This window comes from Peromyscus leucopus, chromosome 1, assembly GCF_004664715.2.
Source record: "Peromyscus leucopus breed LL Stock chromosome 1, UCI_PerLeu_2.1, whole genome shotgun sequence".
Lineage (NCBI taxonomy): Eukaryota > Metazoa > Chordata > Mammalia > Rodentia > Cricetidae > Peromyscus > Peromyscus leucopus.
The window spans coordinates 166,090,368-166,110,813 of NC_051063.1; the positions used below are offsets into that span (position 1 = coordinate 166,090,368).

Consider the following 20,446-nt stretch of genomic DNA (forward strand, 5'->3'; position numbering starts at 1 on the left):
CCTGACCGCCAGAGAAGTGATGCATGGAAGACGTTCTGCAGCCAGGGCTGTGAACCCCACGGCAGGCTGTGTGTGTGTGTGTGTGTGTGTGTGTGTGTGTGTGTGTGCATATTCGAGTGTGCATGTACATGGGCGGGTAAATGAATATTTGAGTGTAAATGCATGGCTTTAAGGAGCACGTGTGTACTAGTGTGAGTGTGTGGCTGCATGCCAATGTGCTTCATGAATGTTTGTGGGTATGTGCAAGTGCGTGAGTGTGAGTGTGTTGGGGGGGGCATGCAGCAGAGGGGGGTGGGGACAATGGAGATGACAGTTACAGAGATGGTTGGGAGGGAAGAATACTAAGACAAGGAAGAGGAGAGGGGAAGGAGGTAGAGGAAAATACAAGAAAGGGAGGAACAAAGATAAGGAGCTAGTGCTGCGTGGAGGTGGCGGAGGGCGGGACGACGCACTGGCCTGAGGGGTCCGGCCTATCCCAGGCACTATGCCGGCCCCTGTGCATCTCCCAAGTCCCATCCCGGCTCAGCATAGGACCAAGTGGCACTCACAGCCCTCCAAGCAGTACTCCACCAGGTAGCCATCGATGCCGCCGGCGCCAATCCTGTCTGGAGGTCTCCACTTGAGTGTGGTGGTGGTGTCCGTCACATCCTCCACTGTGAGGTGCTGGGGTGCACTTGTGGGGGCTGCAGGGATCCAGAGGGGGGCCAGGAGCCAGTGAAGGACCAGAGGTCAGCAAGAGAGGGCAGGGGTCAGAGGCTAGTGTCACTGTGATGAGCCAGAAGTCAGTGAGCAAGAAGGGCTTGAAGGAGATTAAAACAGCACCCAAAACAAAAAGCCAGTGTGGTGGCGCACGCCTTTAACCCCAGCACTGGGGAGGCAGAGGCAGGAGGATCTCTGTGAGTTCAAGGCCAGCTCGGCCTACATATCAAGTTCCAAACCAGTTAGGACTAGAATCTGCCAGTGAGATTCAGTAGTAGAGCCTATGTCTAGAATCTCTCAGTGAGGAACTGGAGTTTTGTGTAAGATCTGGGTTCGTCTCCAGACACACACACACACACACACACACACACACACACACACATACACACATACACACACACACATACACACACACACATACACACACACACACACATACACACACACACACACACACACACACACACACACACACACACACACACTGAGTTCCAAGCTCTGTGGTCAAAGGCCAGGTGTGGGATTGGAAATGGATGTGGGGCAGGGTGGGTGGGAGGGGCCTGTGGGGAGGGACGGGCCATTGTACCAATGGGCATGAAGGGCTTGGTATTCATGCTGGGCTGGGAGACACCGATGGCGTTGACGGCGAAGACCCGCATCTCATAGAGGACGCCCTCGATCATCTTTGTGGACTCGTAGGTTGTCTCGGTGAAGACTTCAAAGTTGAGCTTCATCCAGCGCTGAGAACCTTTCTTCTTCCGCTCCATCAGGTACCCTGTGGCTCCCCAAGCAGAAGGGTGTCACATTCGGGGCAGGAAGGGCCACATAGGAAGGATCACGCAACCCCCATCAGATCGACTCTCAGCTTCACAGAGCCTTCTGGTGGCTGCCATGCGTGGCCTTGGGAAGCCAAGGGTCACAGAAATCCCCAGGCTATGAAGCCAAAATTATACTTATCTCCAGGTCACTGGGAAACAGTGAACCCTGGGAAAGGTTAATGGGGTCAAAAAGTAACAAAGATGGAAATCCGGCCGGGCGTGGTGGCGCACACCTTTAATCCCAGCACTCGGGAGGCAGGGTCAAGCTGATATCTGTAAGTTTGAGGCCAGCCTGGGCTACAAAGTGAATCCCAGGCCAGACAGAGTGACACAGTAAGACCCTGTCTCAAAAGGGGGTCGGGGTGGGGGCCACAGGCATGGCTCAGTGGTTAGGGCCTGTGCAAACATGAAGGCCTGACTTGGGATCCGTAGCACCCACATAAAAGCTGGGGAATCTCAGTGCCAGAGACAGAAGGCTCCCTGGGCTCACTAGCCAGCCAGTCTAGCCTAATAGGTGAGCTTTAGGTTCAGTGGAGACTCCATCTCAAAAAATAAGGTGGAGGGTGATGGAGGAGGACGCTCAAGGTGGGCCTGGCCTCCATGTGCATGTACACACGAATGAAGAGAAGAAATCATGGAAACTTAGTTCTCTGGGGAGACCCACAAGGAAGCTGTGGACCCAGGGGTGATAAATGGATCAAAGGTTAGGGAACATGGGAGTCCCGGGGACACTGGTATGAGGATGCTAACCAGTCACGGGCTGTCCTCCATCATACTTGGGTGGCTCCCAGACCAGAATGGCCCAGTCTTCTCCAACTGAGGTGACACGAACGGCCTCTGGAGGGTCAGGAACATCTGGGTGGGGGTGAGGGACAGTTAGAGTGTCAGGGGCACCCCTAGAGGCCTCAATGAGCCACCCCGTGCATCATCCCCCTTGACCCCTGCTTACCCACAACCCGCAGGAAAATGGAGGCCACATCCTCGCCCACAGGGTTGGTGACTTTGATGGTATAGCGCCCCTCATCCGCCCGTTCTGCACTCTCAATCACAAAGCTGCTGCAGTCTGGCCTCTGCTCGATGTGTGTCCTGCCCTCCGTGGCTGTGAACACCTGGACAGGGCCGCCCGGCAGCCAGGCTGATATCACTCTCCCAAACCAGGCATTGCCTCGGGACCTCACCATGACCACACATATGTGAGTCCTGACTCAGCGGACTCACCCTGACTTTCCTCCTCCGTCCTTCCTGCACCCCACAACCCTTCACTAAGCACATGTCTTGTTCCTAAAAGTCACAATTTATCTGTATACATACAGCCTGACACTCCTTTTTCTTTCTTGTTTTCCTTCTAAGACAGGGTCTCTTGTAATCTAGACTGACATTGAACTTCTTCTGTAGCTGAAGATGATCTTGAACTCCTGTTCCCCCTGCCTCTACCTCCCAAGTACAGAGATGGTGGTGTGAACCACCATGTCCGATCTGTGCAGTGCTGGGGATTAAAATCCAGTGATAGAGCCCCTGCCTAGAATCCCAACCACTCCCCTTCTGTCTCAAGCCTCCTCTTCCTCTTTCTTTTTTTTTATGTGCATTGGTGTGAGGGTGTCAGACCCCCTGGAATTGGAGTTACAGACAGTTGAGAGCTGCCATGTGGGTGCTGGGAATTGTACCCAGGACCTCTGGAAGAGCACCCAGGACTCTTAACTGCTGAGCCATCTCTCCAGCCTGCCTCCTCCTACTCTTAAGACCACCTGGAAGTCATCACGTCTTCCAGGACGGAAGGAAAATGACCTTACATTCCCACAGATCCTGCTCTCTGACCCCCGTATCTCAGTCTTGGCCATCTTGGGAAGCAACTGTGGCTTGTGTCATCTCCCCCAAAGGACTGCGACCTTTAGTGGTCAGCTGCGGGGAAGGGTGGATAAACATGGAACCATGCTGTCCATGTTCCAGAAGAGAGGACCTCGGTGATGCTACAGTTTGGATAAATGTTACCCAAAGACTCATGTCCTAAAGGCTTGTCCCAGTTCATTCTATTACTGGAAGGAGGTGGAGCCTTTAAGTGATGGGACCTAAAGCCTGGAGGTGGTGGCGCACACCTTTAATCCCAGCACTCAGGAGGCAGAGGCAGGCGGACCTCTGAGTTGGAGGCCAGCCTGGTCTGCAGAGTGAGTTCCAGGATAGCCAGGGCTACAGAGAAACCCTGTCTCAAAACACCAAAAAAAACCAAAGTGGCAGGACCTAGCAAGAGGACACCCAGTCACTGGTAAGTGGGGGTGCCACTGAAGAGGTGATATTGGGGCTCTGGACCCTTCCTCTCAGTGTGTCCCAGCCATTGTGAGGTGAGCATAATGTTGGGCCCACCACGCCTTGTGTAGACCGGTCCAGCCTGCCGTCTTCAGAAGCGGTCCACACAGAAGGAAGATGTCCTCATTCCATAGGGGATGAGACTGAAGCTCAGACAGGGAGAGCCACTTGCCAGAGCCAGAGGGAGGGGGACGAGGACAGAAACCCACCTCATCTCCCTTCAGCCAGGTGGCAGTGGGAGGCGGCTCCCCCGAGATAGCCACATCCAGCCGCAGCTTGTTTCCAGCCACCACCACAATTGAGTTGTCTGAGGTCTTCCCTGAGCAGTCCAGATGGATCTTCGGGGGCTCTACAGGCACAAAAGAGCCACTGTGGCCCTGGCTTCCCAATACCATCAAAGAGTCCCCAGAGAAGCGACGTTCCCAGTCCAGACCCAGCCCTCCTCCCTCAGTCGTGGGCCACCCGGCCCTCACCTTGCTTGGGTACATACTCCACTTTGATTTCTGGAAGGAGAAGGAGTTGAGATGGTTAGAGCTAAATTCTCATGTCCCTCCCTCATCTTTCCTTCATAATCCAGGGGCAGAGGGAAGCATCTGGAAGAAAACCCGAGTCTTGGACCCCAGGGGAGGGAAAGACACCCAGGCCGCCCTACTCCCAATGGATATTCATGTAGCATGCGCCGTGCCCTGAACATCCCACTGACTATATTCATGGGCCCCACAGACCCTTGCTATGGCCTCCATTGTACAACCAGGGATTTTAATCCTGAAGAGAGAAATTCTGGGATCCTGGAGGTCTGGGAGGGTGGGCTCTCCATCCCTAGTAGAAAAGGAAGGCTGTCTCTACCCAGGAAGTTGAGCTTGGCTGAGAGGGACAGGGCGTAGCCATCAGGCACAAATGTGTAGTCTCCCTCGTCCTCGGGGCGGACATCATCAATCACCAGCTTGTGGATTCTAGAAGGCAGAAAGGAGGTGGGTGGGGTCGGGTCCTCCCATGTGCTTCTGGGGACTCCAACCTGAGGAGTGTGGAGCCCAGGCAGGGGTCCACCTCTATGTCATTCCTCAGGCACCATCCACATGTTTCCTTAAGATTTATTTATACGTATGCATGTTCGCCTTCATGTCTGTGTGTGCACCATGTGTGTGCAGTAGCTACAGAGGACAGAAGAGCACTGGATCCCCTGGGGCTGGATTTACAGATGTTGTGAGCCACCACGTGGATGATGGGAATTGAACCTGAGTCCTCTGGGAGAGCAGCCAGTGCTCTTAACCATTGTGCCTTCTGTCCAGCCCTTCTCCTCCATTTTGTCACAGGCCTCTCACTGGAACCTGGGTCCCACCAATTAAGCTGTCTAGCCAGCAAACTCTAAGGATCCTCCTGTCTCTGCCTCCCAGTGTTGGGATTATGGGCACACACCACCATGCCCCAGCTTTTTATGGGTGCTGGGAATTGAACTCAAGTCCTCATGTTTACACAGCCACTATTTTTACTTGTGGTTTTATGATGTTCTGGCCTGAGTTTAAATCCCGCTTCCTAGCTGTGTGGCTTTGGGCAAGCTACCAAGCCTCTCTGTGCCTCCATTTCTTCATCCATAAACAGAGGTAATGATAACACTATCTCAGGGTTGTGAAACATCTAGGGTAGACCTGGCACTCAGAAAGTTCCCTGTCAGCATCAAGACTGGCTACGATCATTATCAAGGCTACCAGCAGCGACAAAACCACAGACAAACAGCTCTCATGAAGAAACCCAGGAGGATGTGGCACTGGACCAGAGTCATGGCTCTCAGGCGTTCAGCAGATGAGCAGGTACTATCTCAGGTGCTCACACACTGCCTGCAGAATTCTAACCTCTTGCTTTCCTGTGTGTCCCAAACACGGTCCAAGTTGACCCCTCCCTGCACAGTGCCTTTGCAGTGAGACCTGATGGATCAGCCTGCTCCCAACCAACCCACAGACTCATTAAAACAACCCTCCTTTTCAACCAGTGAGTCTGCGACACAGCCATAGCTGATACATGGGTCCCACCCACCCAGTCCAAGGACTCCGACACCCCACTGTGTCCTCAGCCTCACCTGCCCACGTGGGAGATGGTGATCCTCTTGCTGGGCCGGACTTCCACCCCGTTCTTGTACCACTTGCCCGTCACTTTCTCATCAGACACTTCACACTTGAACACAGCCTGCTCTGAGGCCTTCACCGTCAGGTCCGCAATGTCCTGCAGGACCTCCAGTTGCTTTTCTGGATAAGAAGGAAGAAGGGTGGGAAGCTGATCGCTCCAATCAGGCCACAAGTACTAGTGAGCACCACTGTGTGCTGAATGCTGGTCTGGGGATATAGTTATGAGTAAGCCCCAAACCACGTATTGGACATGGAAGGTCTCACTGTAATGGGGAGTAATGAACAAGGAAATTCCACGAATAGGGGTGAAATGGGCTGAGAAGGGCAGGGGAGACACTACAGAGAATACTGAGAGCCTCCCAGGCGGGGATATGCAAAGGCCCTGTGGTGGGTTGGGGGCGTACTCAGTGGTAGAGCCTCTGCCCAGAATTCTCCAGTGAGAGGCTGGGGTGTAGATAAGTGGGTTCCTGGCTAGCATGCCCTGATAAGATGCAATTTATTTTCCCAATATTTTACTCAGAAGGTGTTGACACACAGAACCCCTGGGGAAGGAGAGCTGAGCTGAGTGTGTGTGTGTGAGTGTGTGTGTGAGTGTGTGTATATGTGTGAGAGTGTGTGTAAGTGTGTGTGTGAGTGTGTGTGAGTGTGTGTATGTGTGTGAGTGTGTGTGTGTGTGTGAGTGTGTATGTGTGTGAGTGTGTGTGTGAGTGTGTGTGTGTTCACGCTTGTCACCTCCTCTCCATCCTTCTTTTTCTCTCTCTCCCCTGGACAACAGTATCACCTGAGAACTGACCTTGGCAGGCTCTTCCTGTGAGTCAATGCAGTGCACACTTGTTTAATGGCCAATATGAAAAAAAAATGTATTTATTTGGATGTGAGTGACATAGATTGTTGTTTTGTTTTGCTTTACTTTTCTCTTTGTGGAAATATAGGCTCTCGGGACATAAAGTCCTATGGCCCTTCTCTGACCCACTTTCTCCTGGGGTGGCATTTTATATAAGAGTAAGCTGGTAAACTGGGACATTCATAGGGTCCTGTCATGCCTTCCAAAACACACCCGATTCCGTGTCACGCGTGGTGACGGGAGTGGACAAACGTGAGGGCAGCAGGCAGCATGACTGTTGTGCCAGTCTGGGCACAAGGTGGAGAGTCTGGCCAGGTTGGGGTGGGAGAGGACATGCACATCGATCTGGAGCCTCAGCTCTCTCCAACCCTCGGAGAGGAAGCCATACCTTCCACAATGAGTTCAGCCTCGCATTGGCCACCGTTGGTTATGACCTGATAGCGGCCCCCATCCTCCTGGGTCACATCAGAGTAGATGAGGATGTGCCGTTTCCCGTCCTTCTTGAAGCGGTAGCGTGCCTTGTAGGAGTCCTCCCGTGTCATCTCCACACCATCTTTCATCCTAGGTGGAGGAAGACAGATCAGTGGTCTCAATGAGGTGGGAGGACAGATGTTGCATAGACCAGGGATGGGCGGGAATGTGCTTGGTTTAGACGGAGAATGAATGGATGGAGGGGTAAGGGATGAGAGGGTGAATGAATGATAGAAGGACAGATTGATAATGATGGGTTGAAAGATGATAGATAAATGGCTGAATGAGTCGATGGAAAGGGGGTTGGGGGATGGATGGAGAAATGAATAATGAAGTTATGAATAGATAAATAGATTGATGATAGATGGGCAGATGGATGGTGATGGATGGGTGGACAGAGAGGGAAAAGAATAGAGGGGTGATGGATGGATAAGTGGATGGATGGATGGGTGATAAGGATGATGGATAATGGATAGGTGGAGGGATGATGGATGGATAGTGGGATGATGGACTGATAATGGTTGGGTGAAAGGATGGTAGGTGAATGGATTATAGAAGGATGCACAGTAGATAGAATGATGGTGGGTGGGTGATGGATGGATGGATGTGTAGAGGGATGATGGGTGGGTGATGGATAATGGATGGGTGCTGGTTAGATGGCAGATGGATACATGCTGGATGGATAAGAGGGTGATGGACAAGCGGATAACAGACACATAGATGGCTCCAAGGACAAATGACTGGCTGAAAAATGAATTAATATTCAGTGCAACAGGATGGATCAGGAAAAAGATCCTAAAGATAAACAGATGGGATGAACAGAGGTCAGTTCTAGAATAAGGAGGTCATGAGCAAAGGGGGGATTTAAAGAGATTAACTGGGGTCTCAGGTGCCTCCTGAGCAAAGATCAGAACCTCCTAGGAAGTTTTGGGTGTGCTAGAGACCAGGGCTGAGGGGAAGAACCTAAAGGCAGCTGTGCTCAGCTAAGAAACCAAAGCTCAACTCACCACATGACCTGTGCGCCTTCTTCAGACACCTCTACCGACATTTCCACTCGGTCACCCACAAACACCTGCTGGTCTTCCAGTGGGGTGACAATCAGGACTGGGGGCTCTGTGGAGAGAGAGAGAGGAAGCCGGCAGTCTCAGAGCCCACTCCATTTCCTCGCTGCTTCTCCAGGCTCAGGATGGAGGCAGCCCCACCTTTGACAAAGAGTTCCGTGAAGCACTTCTCGTCCTTGACTGCCACCTCATATGCAGCGTCATCCGCCAGTGTGCACTTGTTGATGGTGAGAATTCGTTTCTTCCCCACATTCTCGAACACATATCTGCCGTGAGAGTACCCATCATGGAAGACACAACCCAAAGGGAAAGCTGAAACCCACACTTTTTTCTGGGCGCTCACTCTAGACCTCCCTCTGTGCAGCAACTGCCCTGTGCATACTTGCTGCTTGGTTTGATCTCTTGGCCATTCTTGAACCACTTGAGCGGAAGGTCTGGATCACTGATCTCCACCACCAACTTGATCTTGTTGCCCCTGTCTACTTGGTAGGCTGGGTCCAACTTCTTAGTGAAGGCTAGGGATGGAGAGAGGACCACAGGGTAGAGGGAGGATCAAGGAATATGGAGATGCTCATCGAGGACAGGAGACCATGGGGTAGAGAGGAGGACTTCCTTGTTGCCCTGTTCATCTCTAGAGGAGCCAGGTCTTCCTCCCAGACCTCTGTCTCTCCAAGGTCAAGTCCAGAGGCCTCTGTGGACTTAGAGACCTTTGAGAGAGAGAGAGGCCCACCACTTGTCAGATTAGGACCAAAAGCTGGGTCCAAGGTACAGATGTCCCCAGTGTTGGAGTTCAGGACAATCCCCTCTCCCGGGGCTCAATGCTGACCTGCACTCTTCTTGACCTCCACCTTGGCCTTCTTGAGCCGCTTCAGCATGCCACGGAGGTCAGTGATACCATATTGAAAGGCAATCTTCTCATACTCGCTCTTCTTGGCCCCTTTCAGGAGCTCCCAAATCTCTGGGGGAATGCCCAGGTCATCATCATCTTTCTTCTTCTTCTTTTCCTCCTCAACTACTTCCCTGGAGGAGCAGGGACACCAGTAGTGAGGCGGTTAAGGTACCCCACCACTCCATGATGAGATTTCTGTGTGACTCATCAGTTACCTGGTAACTCTGAGCCTTATTCTTTCCCTCTTGGATCATTGCCCAAGCATCTTCCTTCCCTCCTTTTAGCCACTCATCTATCCATTCCCCAATTATCCAGCCCTCGGCCACACATCAATCCATCTACCCATCATCTATCTGTCTGTCCATCCAACCATCCAGGTATTTACCCACCCACCTATCCCTACATTCATCCACCCATCCACCCACTAATTTATTCACCTATCCTTCTATTCCACACATCCACCTGAATACCCACCCATTTATTCATTATCCACTCTTCTCTCCATTTATCATCCATCCATCTCTTCTCCCACCTTACCTCCCCTCCACAAATCCATCTCTTCATTTATTTATCTGCTACCCACACATCCGTCCATTTCAAGTTGTCCATGTATCCTGCCCATCCATCGGAACACTCACTCATTATCCATCCTTCCTTTCCTATCTCCCTCCATTTGTCTAACTATATAAACACCATTGAATTTATCATCCAATCACCCTTCCCTCTCTTCCTCAATTCTCTACCCTTTCATCCATCTATCCAGTCCCCATTCATCCTTCTGTCCACCCAGTCTACCCACTCATTCATCTAACTGGGTAAACAGTCATCCTTAATCTACTCTCTATCTCTTGCCCCACTCATCCATCCATCCATCCATCCATCCAACTACCCATTTCCACACCAATTTCATTGATTCATCCATCCAAGTAGTCAACTAAACATTAATCCCTTCACCTTCCTACCCATTTATCCATTCATTTATTCATCTATCCCTTTACTTTCCTACCCATCTACCCACTCACCATCCATCCACCCACCCATCCTTCCATCCATCCATCCATCTATCCATCCTTTCATTTTCTACCCATCTACACATACATTTAACTACCCATACATTTAACCATCCATCCCTTCACCTTCCTACCCATGTGCCCATTCACTTACCCATCCATCCACCTATCCAACAAATATTTATCAGTCATTTTCCTTTCTAGGCTTTTCCACCCATGGTCTCCACAGAACATTTCTGACATTCATATCAGAAACCATCCCCTCCCTGTTCTAAACTTTGCCACGACTCCCCACTGCCTTCAAAAGGGAGTCCCAGCTCCTCATCCTGGAAATCACCAACCTACCCATCTTTCCACCACCACCATCACTCCAGTCATCCAAACCAGATTCATGCCCTGTCCTTAGCACTCCAGCCTCTTCTTCAGCCTCTCAGGCTCTGTGCTGCTTCCAGCCTCCTATGTCCTGCCTTTGTGTCCCTTTCCATCCTACAAACGCTAGTACCAGTGATTTCTTCTCTGTGAGGTGTCTATGGTCCTCCAAGGCAGTGACCTGCTCTTGCCCTGATGTCTTAGGTCCTTGCCAACACTTCCTCCAACCACACCAAACTGCCTCATGTGTGTCCCTGTCTTTGGATCTTCCCGAGGCATTGAAGGAGTCAGGCCAGGATCAAGTGGGGCTTCTCTGTGCCTCCATCTCAGCCCAGCCCCTAGTGGACCTCACAAGATGTGCAGCACATGGAGGGAGGAATGCATGCAGAAATCTTCAGGAAGGAAGAAAGAAGGAACAAAGTAGATGCATGGGTGAACTTGGGACATGAACACTTTATCGATATTGAGAGCAGAGGGTGAGAGGACAGATCAACAGAAGGATGGATAGAGAAGAGCAGGGTACATGCATGCATGGCTAGGACATCAGAAATGGTTGAGCAAGCACTGGGTCACAAGTAAATAAAGACCCACAGAGGAATCAATCAATAAACAGAGCTGCCAGTGGGAAAACTGGAGCCATGAAGGGTGGACACATGACCAATAATACGGTGGATACATGAGAAAGAATAAGTGTTCTGAAGAACAACAGTAAATTGTCGCCATCTATCCACTCCGCTCTGCATGTGTGCACATGTGTGCATCTGTGTGCGTAGCCAGAAGTTGCTATCAAGTCTTTCTTCAATCATTTTTCTACCTCGTTTCTTACAATGTTTTTAACTCTTTATTGTGTGTGTGTGCACGTGCACTCACACACCACAGCACGTGTGTAGAAGTTAGGGAACAATTTTCAGGAGTCAGCCGTTTCTCCGAGGACTGAGCGTTGGTCATCAGGCTCGGTAACAGGCACCCTCCCCACTGACCCATCTCCCTGACCCACCTTACTTTGTGAGACACGGTTGCTCTATCACTGAACCTGGAGCTCCCTGATTGGCTGGCCAGCAAACTCCAAGAATCTACCTCTCCCCATTTCAGCCCTGCTGGGGTTCCAGAGGTCCAGCGCTATCCCTGGCCCTGGGGATGGAAACTCAGGCCTCACATTTGCACAGTAAGAACTTTACTGATCACATCCGCACAGCCCAGTCCAGTTATTTTTTACCTACAGAATGCCAACCTCACACTGCTAATTTTTTTTTTCCAAGACAGGGTTTCTCTGTGTAGTTTTGGAGCCTGTCCTGGAACTCACTCTGTAGACCAGGCTGGCCTCGAACTCACAGACATCCTCCTGGCTCTGCCTCCCCAGTGCTGGGATTAAAGGCTTGCGCCACCGCTGCCTGACTCACGTGGCTAAATTTAACAGAAAGCTCTAAGGGGTTGGGTGTGTCAGTGAAGGCTTGAAGAGATGAAGGGACACTGCTGGCTGTCTGGGTGGGGGGAGCAAGGGTCTGGATAGGATGTTGGGTGCTGATGGGGAGGGGGGGTGCAGGTACCATTGAATAAACAGGCAGGGAGGTGGTGGATATAAGAAGGACAGATTGGTGTAGGAACGAGTGTGTGGAGAGTAGATGGGCGAATTGACAGACAGATGTCTGAGTGGAAAGGCAGATGGGTGGGTAGAGAACTGGGAAGCTGGTGGGGGAAGAGTGGATGTGTAACATGGATGGGTGGGTTTGAAGATGGAGAGGTAGATAGCTATGTGGATGGAGGATGAGTGGGCGGATTTGTGGCTAGGGGACCAGTGATGGGTAGGTGGCAGGCTGGAGGGATGCATAGCTGGACCAGTAGGAGGCTGGAAGGCTGGGTGAGCAGGGTGAATGCGTGGCTGGTGGCTTCAGGGGTGAGTAGGTCGAGGACTTGCTGGGCAGGTGCCTGACTGAGTGATGCTGTGGGCAGGGGTGGGGTGGATGGGCTGGTGGGAAGGAATGAAGCTGTGGGGGAGACGGCACGGGGTAAACAGAAAGCTTAGGGGTGGAGGCTGAGGGATGTCTCTGGGCAAAGTGCTTGCTGCATGAGAACCTACGTCTGTAACAGCCAGTGTGGAGTGCAGGGCACGCTCTGTGGTTAAGTATACACACAGCCTTTCCCGAGAACCCGGATTCAGTTCCCAGTGCCCACATCAAGCAACGGAACTCCAGCCCTGGGGGGGCAGCGCCCCCTTCCGGCTTCCACAGCTATTGCACTTGTGTACACAAACCCACAGGCATAACAAAAGTTAAGTCCTGGGGGTGGGGCATGGAGAGAAGGGGACCCTGGACCTTGTTAGCTTGCCTAGCCAGCCTATTGAGTTCCAAGTTCAGTGAGAGACCCCATCTCAAACACCAAAGTGAAAGGCCAGGCATAGTGGCACACACCTTTAATCCCAGCAACTGAACAGTCAAGGCAGAGAGATCCCTGTGAATTTGAGGCCAGGCTGGTCTACATAACAAGCTCCAAGCAAGGCCAGCCAAAGCTACATAGTGAGACTTTGTCTCAAAACACAATAAAGAAAGACAGACAGACAGTGGAGAGTGACAGAAGACACCAGAAATCAACCTCTGTCCCCACCCCTCCCCACTCACACACCACACAGAGAAGGAAAGAAAAGGGAGGGAGGGAAGGAGGGAGGGAGGAAGAAGGGAGGGAGGGAGGGAGGGAGGGAGGGAGGAGGGAGGAAAAGGAGAAAATCAGGGAGGTTGATAAGGTATTGGCACTTTGGCCATCGTCCCTCCCCCAAGACCCCACCTGTCCCCCCTCTGCTAGCTTGGCCAGCTCACCTCTTCTTCAACAAGCCGCTGAAATCCAGCTCACCCGCCTCTTCCGACTTCCCGTCACCCCTGTGATCATTATGAAGGAATGTGAACCGCACTAGTATCAGTCCCAGGGTCTCCACTCCTTGTCCTCCATCTCCACCCCCCTTGATTCTCAGTGCCAAGAGGCGCCTCTCCCCAGGGGCACTCACGAACGCTTGAAGCTCTCAAGGCTCTGACCAGATGAGTCCTGTCGGGGTGCTGGGTCAGGAGATAGAGAAGCAAGGTAAAGACCAGGATATCCTGCCCAGACATTCACAATCCGCAGCCTCTTTGGGTACCCTTTCCTCCATCTTTTGGGTCAATGCACCCTTTCTGAAGGCCTAGACAGTGTGCTCCCTCTCTGTCTGTCTGTGTCTGTCTGTCTCTCTCTTTCTTTCTCCTGTGGGGGGGGGTGGGGGGGTGGGGGGTGGGGGGGTATTTGAAACAGAGTCTCAAACTATGTAGCCCTGGCTGGCCTAGAACAAAAACCATCCTGCATATCCCTCCCCAGGTTTTTTGGATTTTGAGACAAGATTTCGCTGTGTAACCCGGCTCCTGTGGAGCTGGCATGAATCATCCTGCCTCAGCCTCAGGGCCCGGTGAAAGGCATGCACCAGGGATAACTTCTCTGCCTTTTGGAGTCCCCTGGTCACCAGGCCGCATCCTCCCGGACAGCTGGCCCTTACTCCCCCAGGTCAGGGCAATCTAACTGCCCCAGCCCCTCACTTTCAAACCCCACACACTGCGAGCTGCAGGACCCCAGAGGCTGCAGGGGTTCCTGCTTGCTCCTAAACCTGCCTAGTCTATACCCCCCATGCTGAACCCACACATCCAGATTCTATGAGGTGGGAGGCCCTAGCTACCCAGCCTTCAGCACACTTACACAAACCTGGAGGCCTCCTAAGCGTTTGTATGCATACCCCATAAACATCTGTACCCCTAACTCCATACCTCCTCCTACACAAGGAAGGCCTGAAGACCTTGCCGCCCATTACTAATCTAGACCCTCTCCTCCAAGAGGCTGTGACCGCCCCACCTCCACACCTGCATCCACCGCAGCTCAGTCTAGAACCCCCCACCCTGCCAGCACCCCCGTCCCGCCGGCGCACCCACTCCCACCCCCGTCCCGCCCGCGCACCCACTCCCACCCCCGTTGCCACGCACCCACTCCCACCCCCGTCCCGCCCGCGCACCCACTCCCACCCCCGTCCCGCCCGCGCACCCACTCCCACCCCCGTTGCCACGCACCCTCTCCCACCCCCGTCCGCGCACCCACTCCCACCCCCGTTCCCCGCGCACCCACTCCCACCCCCGTCCCGCCGGCGCACCCTCTCCCACCCCCGTTGCCCGCGCACCCTCTCCCACCCCCGTTGCCCGTGCACCCACTCCCACCCCCGTCCCGCCCGCGCACCCACTCCCACCCCCGTCCCGCCCGCGCACCCACTCCACCCCCGTTGCCCGCGCACCCACTCCCACCCCCGTTGCCACGCACCCACTCCACCCCCGTCCCGCCCGCGCACCCACTCCCACCCCCGTCCCGCCCGCGCACCCACTCCCACCCCCGTCCCGCCCACGCACCCACTCCCACCCCCGTTGCCCGCGCACCCTCCACATCCACGTTGAACGGGCAGCTGTCGCAGACATCCTTGGCTTTGACCTCTAGACGGTAATCCCCGCGGTCCCCTAGGACCACCTTCCCAATGTGGAGCTCCACGGTGTACACCTGGGGGCCAGGGCCATGGCGCTTGTGACTCACTGTCCCCAAGTCTCCACCCGGCCCCAAAGCAGAGTTCTCGGCCTGGGACAGCTCGCCCTCCAACTTGCGGGATCTTGGCTCCCTGGGGCCTCTAGGTGGGTGAGGGACACATGGCTCTGCCCTCTGCACTGTTCGTCCACCCTGTAGAGCTCAGCCACCGCCCCAGGCGCTGGCTCTCTCAAGGGGGTGCCAGAGCTCCGGAGCACCAGCTGGGTGGCTAGCTCTACCTCTGGTCCCACCAGGGTCTCACATTGCTGGCAGAGTCGTGGGATTCCTTGAAAGAGAAGCGGGCTCCGCTCTTGCTGCCCAGCTCCTGCCACTTCCCCTTGAACCACTTGATGGTGGGCTTGCCCGGAAGCTCCTTCCCGTTCACCTTGGCCAGAATCACCGTGTCCGTCCCTGGAGGAGGGAGGCAGGGAGGAACCCAGGTCTCCAGAGAGGACCCTGCGCTCAAGACCCAGCCCTCCTCCCTCAGATCCAGGGGGGGCCAGGCCTCGCCCTCCTCCGTCTGATCCAGGAGTCCTCCCCAGCTCTCCTCCCTTAGACCCAGGAGTCCTCCTTCAGATCGAGAGGTTCAGAATAAACCCTCCTCCCTCAGACTCGGGTTCTAGACTGTTCTTCTCAAGTGCTCACCAGTCTCCACTGACACAGAGTCCGGCTTTTTCAGGAAAAGGCCTGTGGGCTCCTCTGCAGTCGGGGATTGGCCCTCAGGGGGGGCCTCTGCTCAAGAGAAAGGATTAGGGTATCAGCAGTGGTCCAGGGGAAGCAGAGGCCCTCTTTGGGAAGGGTTCTGGGGTCAGTAGGAATCCCTCTGCTCAGAACCCAGAGACTAGAAGTGTGGCTTGCATTTTATCCAGAGGGCATAAACTTTGCTAGGCTCTCTCAGCCCCTTGGGCCTCAGTTTCCCCTTCTGTAGACCAGCAGGGTATGGCCAGGATGGTCCTGAATGGACTTTCAGGTAAAGGACATGGAAATGTGGACACAGCCTTTGGGGACTGGGCAAGAATTACTTGAGACATCACTCAGAGTGAAGTGTCAGCCTGGGTGGGGTGCTGGGGAGCCAGGAAGGACTGTGGCTCTGTCGCTGTGTGGGGACAGCTACAGGAAAGAGACTAGGGCCACTGTGCAGAGGGGCCAGGCGGAGACAGCTGGCAGAGCCCCAGGGGGCACCTCACCTTTGGGGGGTTCTTCAGGAGCCGGCTTAGCAGGGGCTTCCTTTGGCGCATCCTTTCCTTTGGGGGCCTTTTTGGCTGCTGAAACAGGAGACGTTGAGACTTCAGCGTAATACAGTGCTCTCCTCCCCAAGAATGCAGAGTCCAGACCCAGACCTTCTTCCTCAGACCTGGGGGTCCAGGCCTCAAACCCTCTCCTTCAGACACAAGGTCCAGATCAGGCCTTCCTCCCTCAGATGGTGGGTTACAGATCTCCCCATTCCAGGCATAAGTTGATCCTAACCCTGAGTATGGAATCAGGTTCCCCCAACCCTCGTAGCCTCGCCCCAGACTCTGGCCGCCAGCCTGACCTTTCAGGTTTGGGGTATAATTAGCCCTTCCCCTGGGATGGAAACTGGACACTGGTGCTGACCACAGCAGTCTCCCATGTGGCGCGGGTCACTGACCCATGGGTCAGTCTGTGCAAGGGAGCTGGTGTCCACCTCAGTTTAGCTGGGCTGACACCAGGGGACCAGCCACCTTGGGGAAGGTGATGCCAGGATTCGTGTGCAGTGCCCACTTCCAGAGAAAGAGACAGCCCCAGCCAGCACCAGACTACCCCTGTCCCCAAGGAGTACGCCTAACTACACACGGAGAGATACCGGGGTCTGGGGCAGGGCAAGTGCTTGCCAAGCAGGCGGGAGGCCCTGGATTCCATGCCCATCGGAGCAGGAAAAAGAAGGCTCCATCCATGGAAAAGAGACCCATAATTCCTGCACAGAGGCCCAACTTTCACACCAAGGGGGTTCGGTTCTCATCTTTACACAGAAAAGTATCATCCCATGCATATGGAGTCCTACTGTGTCCTTAGAAACACTCATGTTCTAGAAAGCCCCCAATCTCCACTCAGGGAGGAGACTCAACTACCTTGAGGGGGTTCCCACTGGAGAGGACCCTATCCTTAAGCTGAGCCCCAGCAGTGCACAAGCAAGATCCCATGAGCCCCAAGAAAAGGAGCCCCCTCGCTGGATGTAGGGGCTCATGCCTGCCACCCAGTTCTTGGGAGACTGAGGCAGTAAGATTGGGACTTCCAAGCCAGCCTGGGCTGCAGAATGAGTTTGATACCAGCCTATAGGGCTGGGGGGGGCGGGGGGGGGGAGAAAACCAAGCCCGATTTACAATTAGACAGCTGAGATTTCTACCCAGGATGGGTCTCCCAGTCCCGGAAGAGGGAGGGTGACTCCTGACCCTACACAGACATGAGACCCCACCACCCTGCACTAGGAAGTAATCCATCTGTGCACAGAGCAGGGGCCCATCTCCCCCAAGCAGGGAAGGAACCCACACTCTCCCTCGATGTAGGAACAGGCAAAGAACCCCCTCCTCCCACGGTAGAGACATGCCCTTGTCCATCTCCCACCCCATCCCCAGGAAGGTTTCTGGCCAGCCACCTGGTTTAGCCTCAGGCATGTCGGCGACCTCCTCCCGCTCCCAGGACTGGGACCGACCGCAGTAGCTCTGGCCAGGCCCTAGTGGGGACAGGTGGGTTCCTAGGAGGAGCCCTTTATGGAGGCTCAAGACTCCCAGGAGGCATCGCAGGGCCGCCCCACATTCCTCCCGAGTGCTCTAAAGGGCGAGAAATAGCTAGGAGACAGAGAGGGCTGGAAGAATGCCGGGGCCCAGGGGGGCTGGGCTGGGGGAGCTTGGACACCTGAGTCTGTGGAGGTGCAAAGGTGGGGCCTGCATGGCCTCAGGAGGGGGGTCTGGGGGCGCAGGGGCCCAGATCCTTAGGTCCTGGAGAAATGGGGGTGCGGGAGGAGAAGGGAGCAGACCACGAGAAGGGGAGAGAGGGGAAACAGAGAGGGCACTTGTGTCCCGGGACAAAGGGGGAGGAGAAAAGGGAAAGGGAAGGAGATGAAGGAGGGGAACCCTGGGTCCTGGAAGGAGAGGAGTGTGTGGGGAGGGGCCGGCTAGGTCCTGGGGGGAGGACGAGAAGCAGGGCTGGGGGTCTCAGGTGCACCGGGCGCGGGAGGGGTAGGTTCAGGAAGCCTTTCTTAGCCAGCCCGAGTCAGGAGTTTTCTAGAAACCAGAGCCCGGAGAGAGAGTCCGGTTTCCCCGCGTAGGCAGGACGGGTGCCTGCCGGGGGGAGGAGGTCTCGGTGTCGCTCCCGCCCTGTCCTGGTGTGGGTTCCCCTGGGAGCGGCCTGGCCGGCTGCCGGCCGGGTGCAGAGGCCGGGAAGGCCCTGGAGGGCTGCCCGGCCGGCTGCTTCCCAGCACCCGAGAGCCGAGGAGGGGGTAAGGACGAAGAGAGGGGCTTGGGGTACCATAGGTGTGGCTGGCCCGGGAGGGTGCAGAGGAAAGGACTGGGTCAGGGCCCAGGGGAGCCGAGACAAGCTGCCCCGGTCGCTTTTCTTTCTTCCTACTCCCTTCCCTCCTCTGCACTTGACAAAATCCCCTAACAGCCGGAAGCGTCCCGCCTCGGGGGGCACTAAGCCAACTAGTCGGCAGCCTCCCTGTGACGCCTTTGGTTGCCCGGCAAACTTCCACCTCGCTCCCGAGGGAGCAGGCAAGTTACATAGTGGCCCTCCTTGAATCCCGGAATTCCAGAGGCTGAGCTGAAACAGGGGGATTGGCGTGACTTCGAGGCCGGCCTGAACTACAATGTAAGAACGATCCTATCTTTAAAAAACGAACACACAAAAGCTAGAAACCTGGAATGGAGGAGTGAGCGGAAAAGAGCCCAGGGATTTCACCGTTCAAGACCCAGGCTGGCCCACAGCCACTGTACCTCCGCCTTCCTCCCTCATCTGCCCCTCCTTACTGTAGCTGCCTCTGTCTCAGTACCCCCCCCATCCGGTGGAGGGGCAGGGGGCAGTGTTTGATAAAGGGTCCCAGCTGTAACCTTGATTTAGGATTTTATTTATTATCCATGGAGAGTGATGATGTTGGCTTTTGAAGAAAGAATTTTACTAGGTGCCAGCTTAGCCTTGGCCACATGGACATTCAAATCTTCCATGATCCTTTTTTCCTGTCCTGGCCACCCAGAGGTGAGCTCATGGGTCAGGTTTATCAGGGTTGCAGGAGGCCTTCTTCCTCCTTTTCCTCGGAGGGACCGAAGCCTGGGTGACCCCGCCCCCCTGGGCTGGAAGCCTTGGGTTCTGTTTCTGCCATAGAGGCCCAATGAGAACCATTTTGAGCTGGCTTGGCCTGCAGCTGGCTGTATCCAGCACCTGAAGGGCAAAAGACTGGGCAGCTGACGAAGCCACAGGGGTGGGACAGGCAGGCACTGGGCAGGGTCTCGGGCCAACACTAGGACAAGAGCTGGTCCCAGCCTCTACACACAGAAAAGCTGGCCAGAGGTCACCAATTGTCCCAAGTTTCCCATTCAGATGTCTGGACTGTGGGAGAGCTGCCTAGTTTGAAAGATCACTGTGAAAACGCGTTTTCCTCTGAAGAAACACCTGCGAGGCCTTAATTTGCCTGCTTTGTGGGTGGGGGGTAACCAGCGTTAGAAGTCTGGTTAGTGATGGCATGGGGTAAGCGGAGTTTGGTGGAACATGTTCATAATCCTAGCACCCCAGACACTGAGGCAGGAAGATTGTTATGAGTTTGAAGCCAGCCTGGGCCACAAAGATAGACTGACTTGAGAAAAAGAAAAGAAACAGTCTCATGATGGCGCCAGTAATCTGAGCACTCCAGCTGAGGCAGGAGCTCAAGGTCACCCCAGCTACATAGTGAGTTCAAGGCCAGTCTCAGCTACATGAGACCCAGTCTCAAAACTAACACGCCTTGACACACCTGCTTCTCCGCCACACACCCCATACTGCCAGGCGCCAGAATGACCCAGGAGCACCTCACACAGGAGAGTCAGTATGTGAACTCCTGAGAGCCTAGGGATGCTGGAGAACTTCCCATATGGTCAAAGGACCCCAGAAGGGCCCGGTCTACAAGATTTACCGAACAACCCACCCCCACCCTCCCCAACAAATCATCTCAGACATGGATCCCAGAGGGTCCCCAAGGACGGCTGAAGCGAGAGGAGAGCCTGGATCACATAGTAAAACCTTGTCTCAAAAAAGAAACAAGCCTGGTGTGGTGGTGTGCCCCTGTAATCCCAGCACTTGGGAGGCTGA

General features: G+C 54.5%; 1 protein-coding gene across 4 annotated transcripts in view; it reads right to left on the minus strand.

The window, feature by feature from the left end:
- Mybpc2 (myosin binding protein C2) overlaps nt 1–20,446 on the minus strand; it is a 31,625-nt gene that overhangs the window by 6,564 nt on the left and 4,615 nt on the right. For 2 of the 4 annotated variants that reach the window (XM_037200352.1, XM_037200347.1), the window contains exons 7-25: nt 16,339–16,416; nt 15,797–15,883; nt 15,414–15,562; nt 15,013–15,130; nt 13,578–13,626; nt 13,393–13,452; nt 9,141–9,334; nt 8,697–8,829; nt 8,456–8,580; nt 8,261–8,366; nt 7,171–7,343; nt 5,893–6,058; nt 4,665–4,771; nt 4,292–4,321; nt 4,028–4,167; nt 2,467–2,626; nt 2,268–2,372; nt 1,286–1,474; nt 549–683 (exon numbers count right to left, since the gene is read on the minus strand). In XM_037200352.1, the coding sequence (XP_037056247.1) occupies nt 549–683; nt 1,286–1,474; nt 2,268–2,372; nt 2,467–2,626; nt 4,028–4,167; nt 4,292–4,321; nt 4,665–4,771; nt 5,893–6,058; nt 7,171–7,343; nt 8,261–8,366; nt 8,456–8,580; nt 8,697–8,829; nt 9,141–9,334; nt 13,393–13,452; nt 13,578–13,626; nt 15,013–15,130; nt 15,414–15,562; nt 15,797–15,883; nt 16,339–16,416 (2,304 nt within the window). Of the gene's footprint in view, nt 1–548; nt 684–1,285; nt 1,475–2,267; nt 2,373–2,466; nt 2,627–4,027; nt 4,168–4,291; nt 4,322–4,664; nt 4,772–5,892; nt 6,059–7,170; nt 7,344–8,260; nt 8,367–8,455; nt 8,581–8,696; nt 8,830–9,140; nt 9,335–13,392; nt 13,453–13,577; nt 13,627–15,012; nt 15,131–15,413; nt 15,563–15,796; nt 15,884–16,338; nt 16,417–17,765; nt 20,444–20,446 lie in introns of those variants that run through there. The other 2 variants (XM_037200359.1, XM_037200354.1) reach the window with 2 other exon arrangements.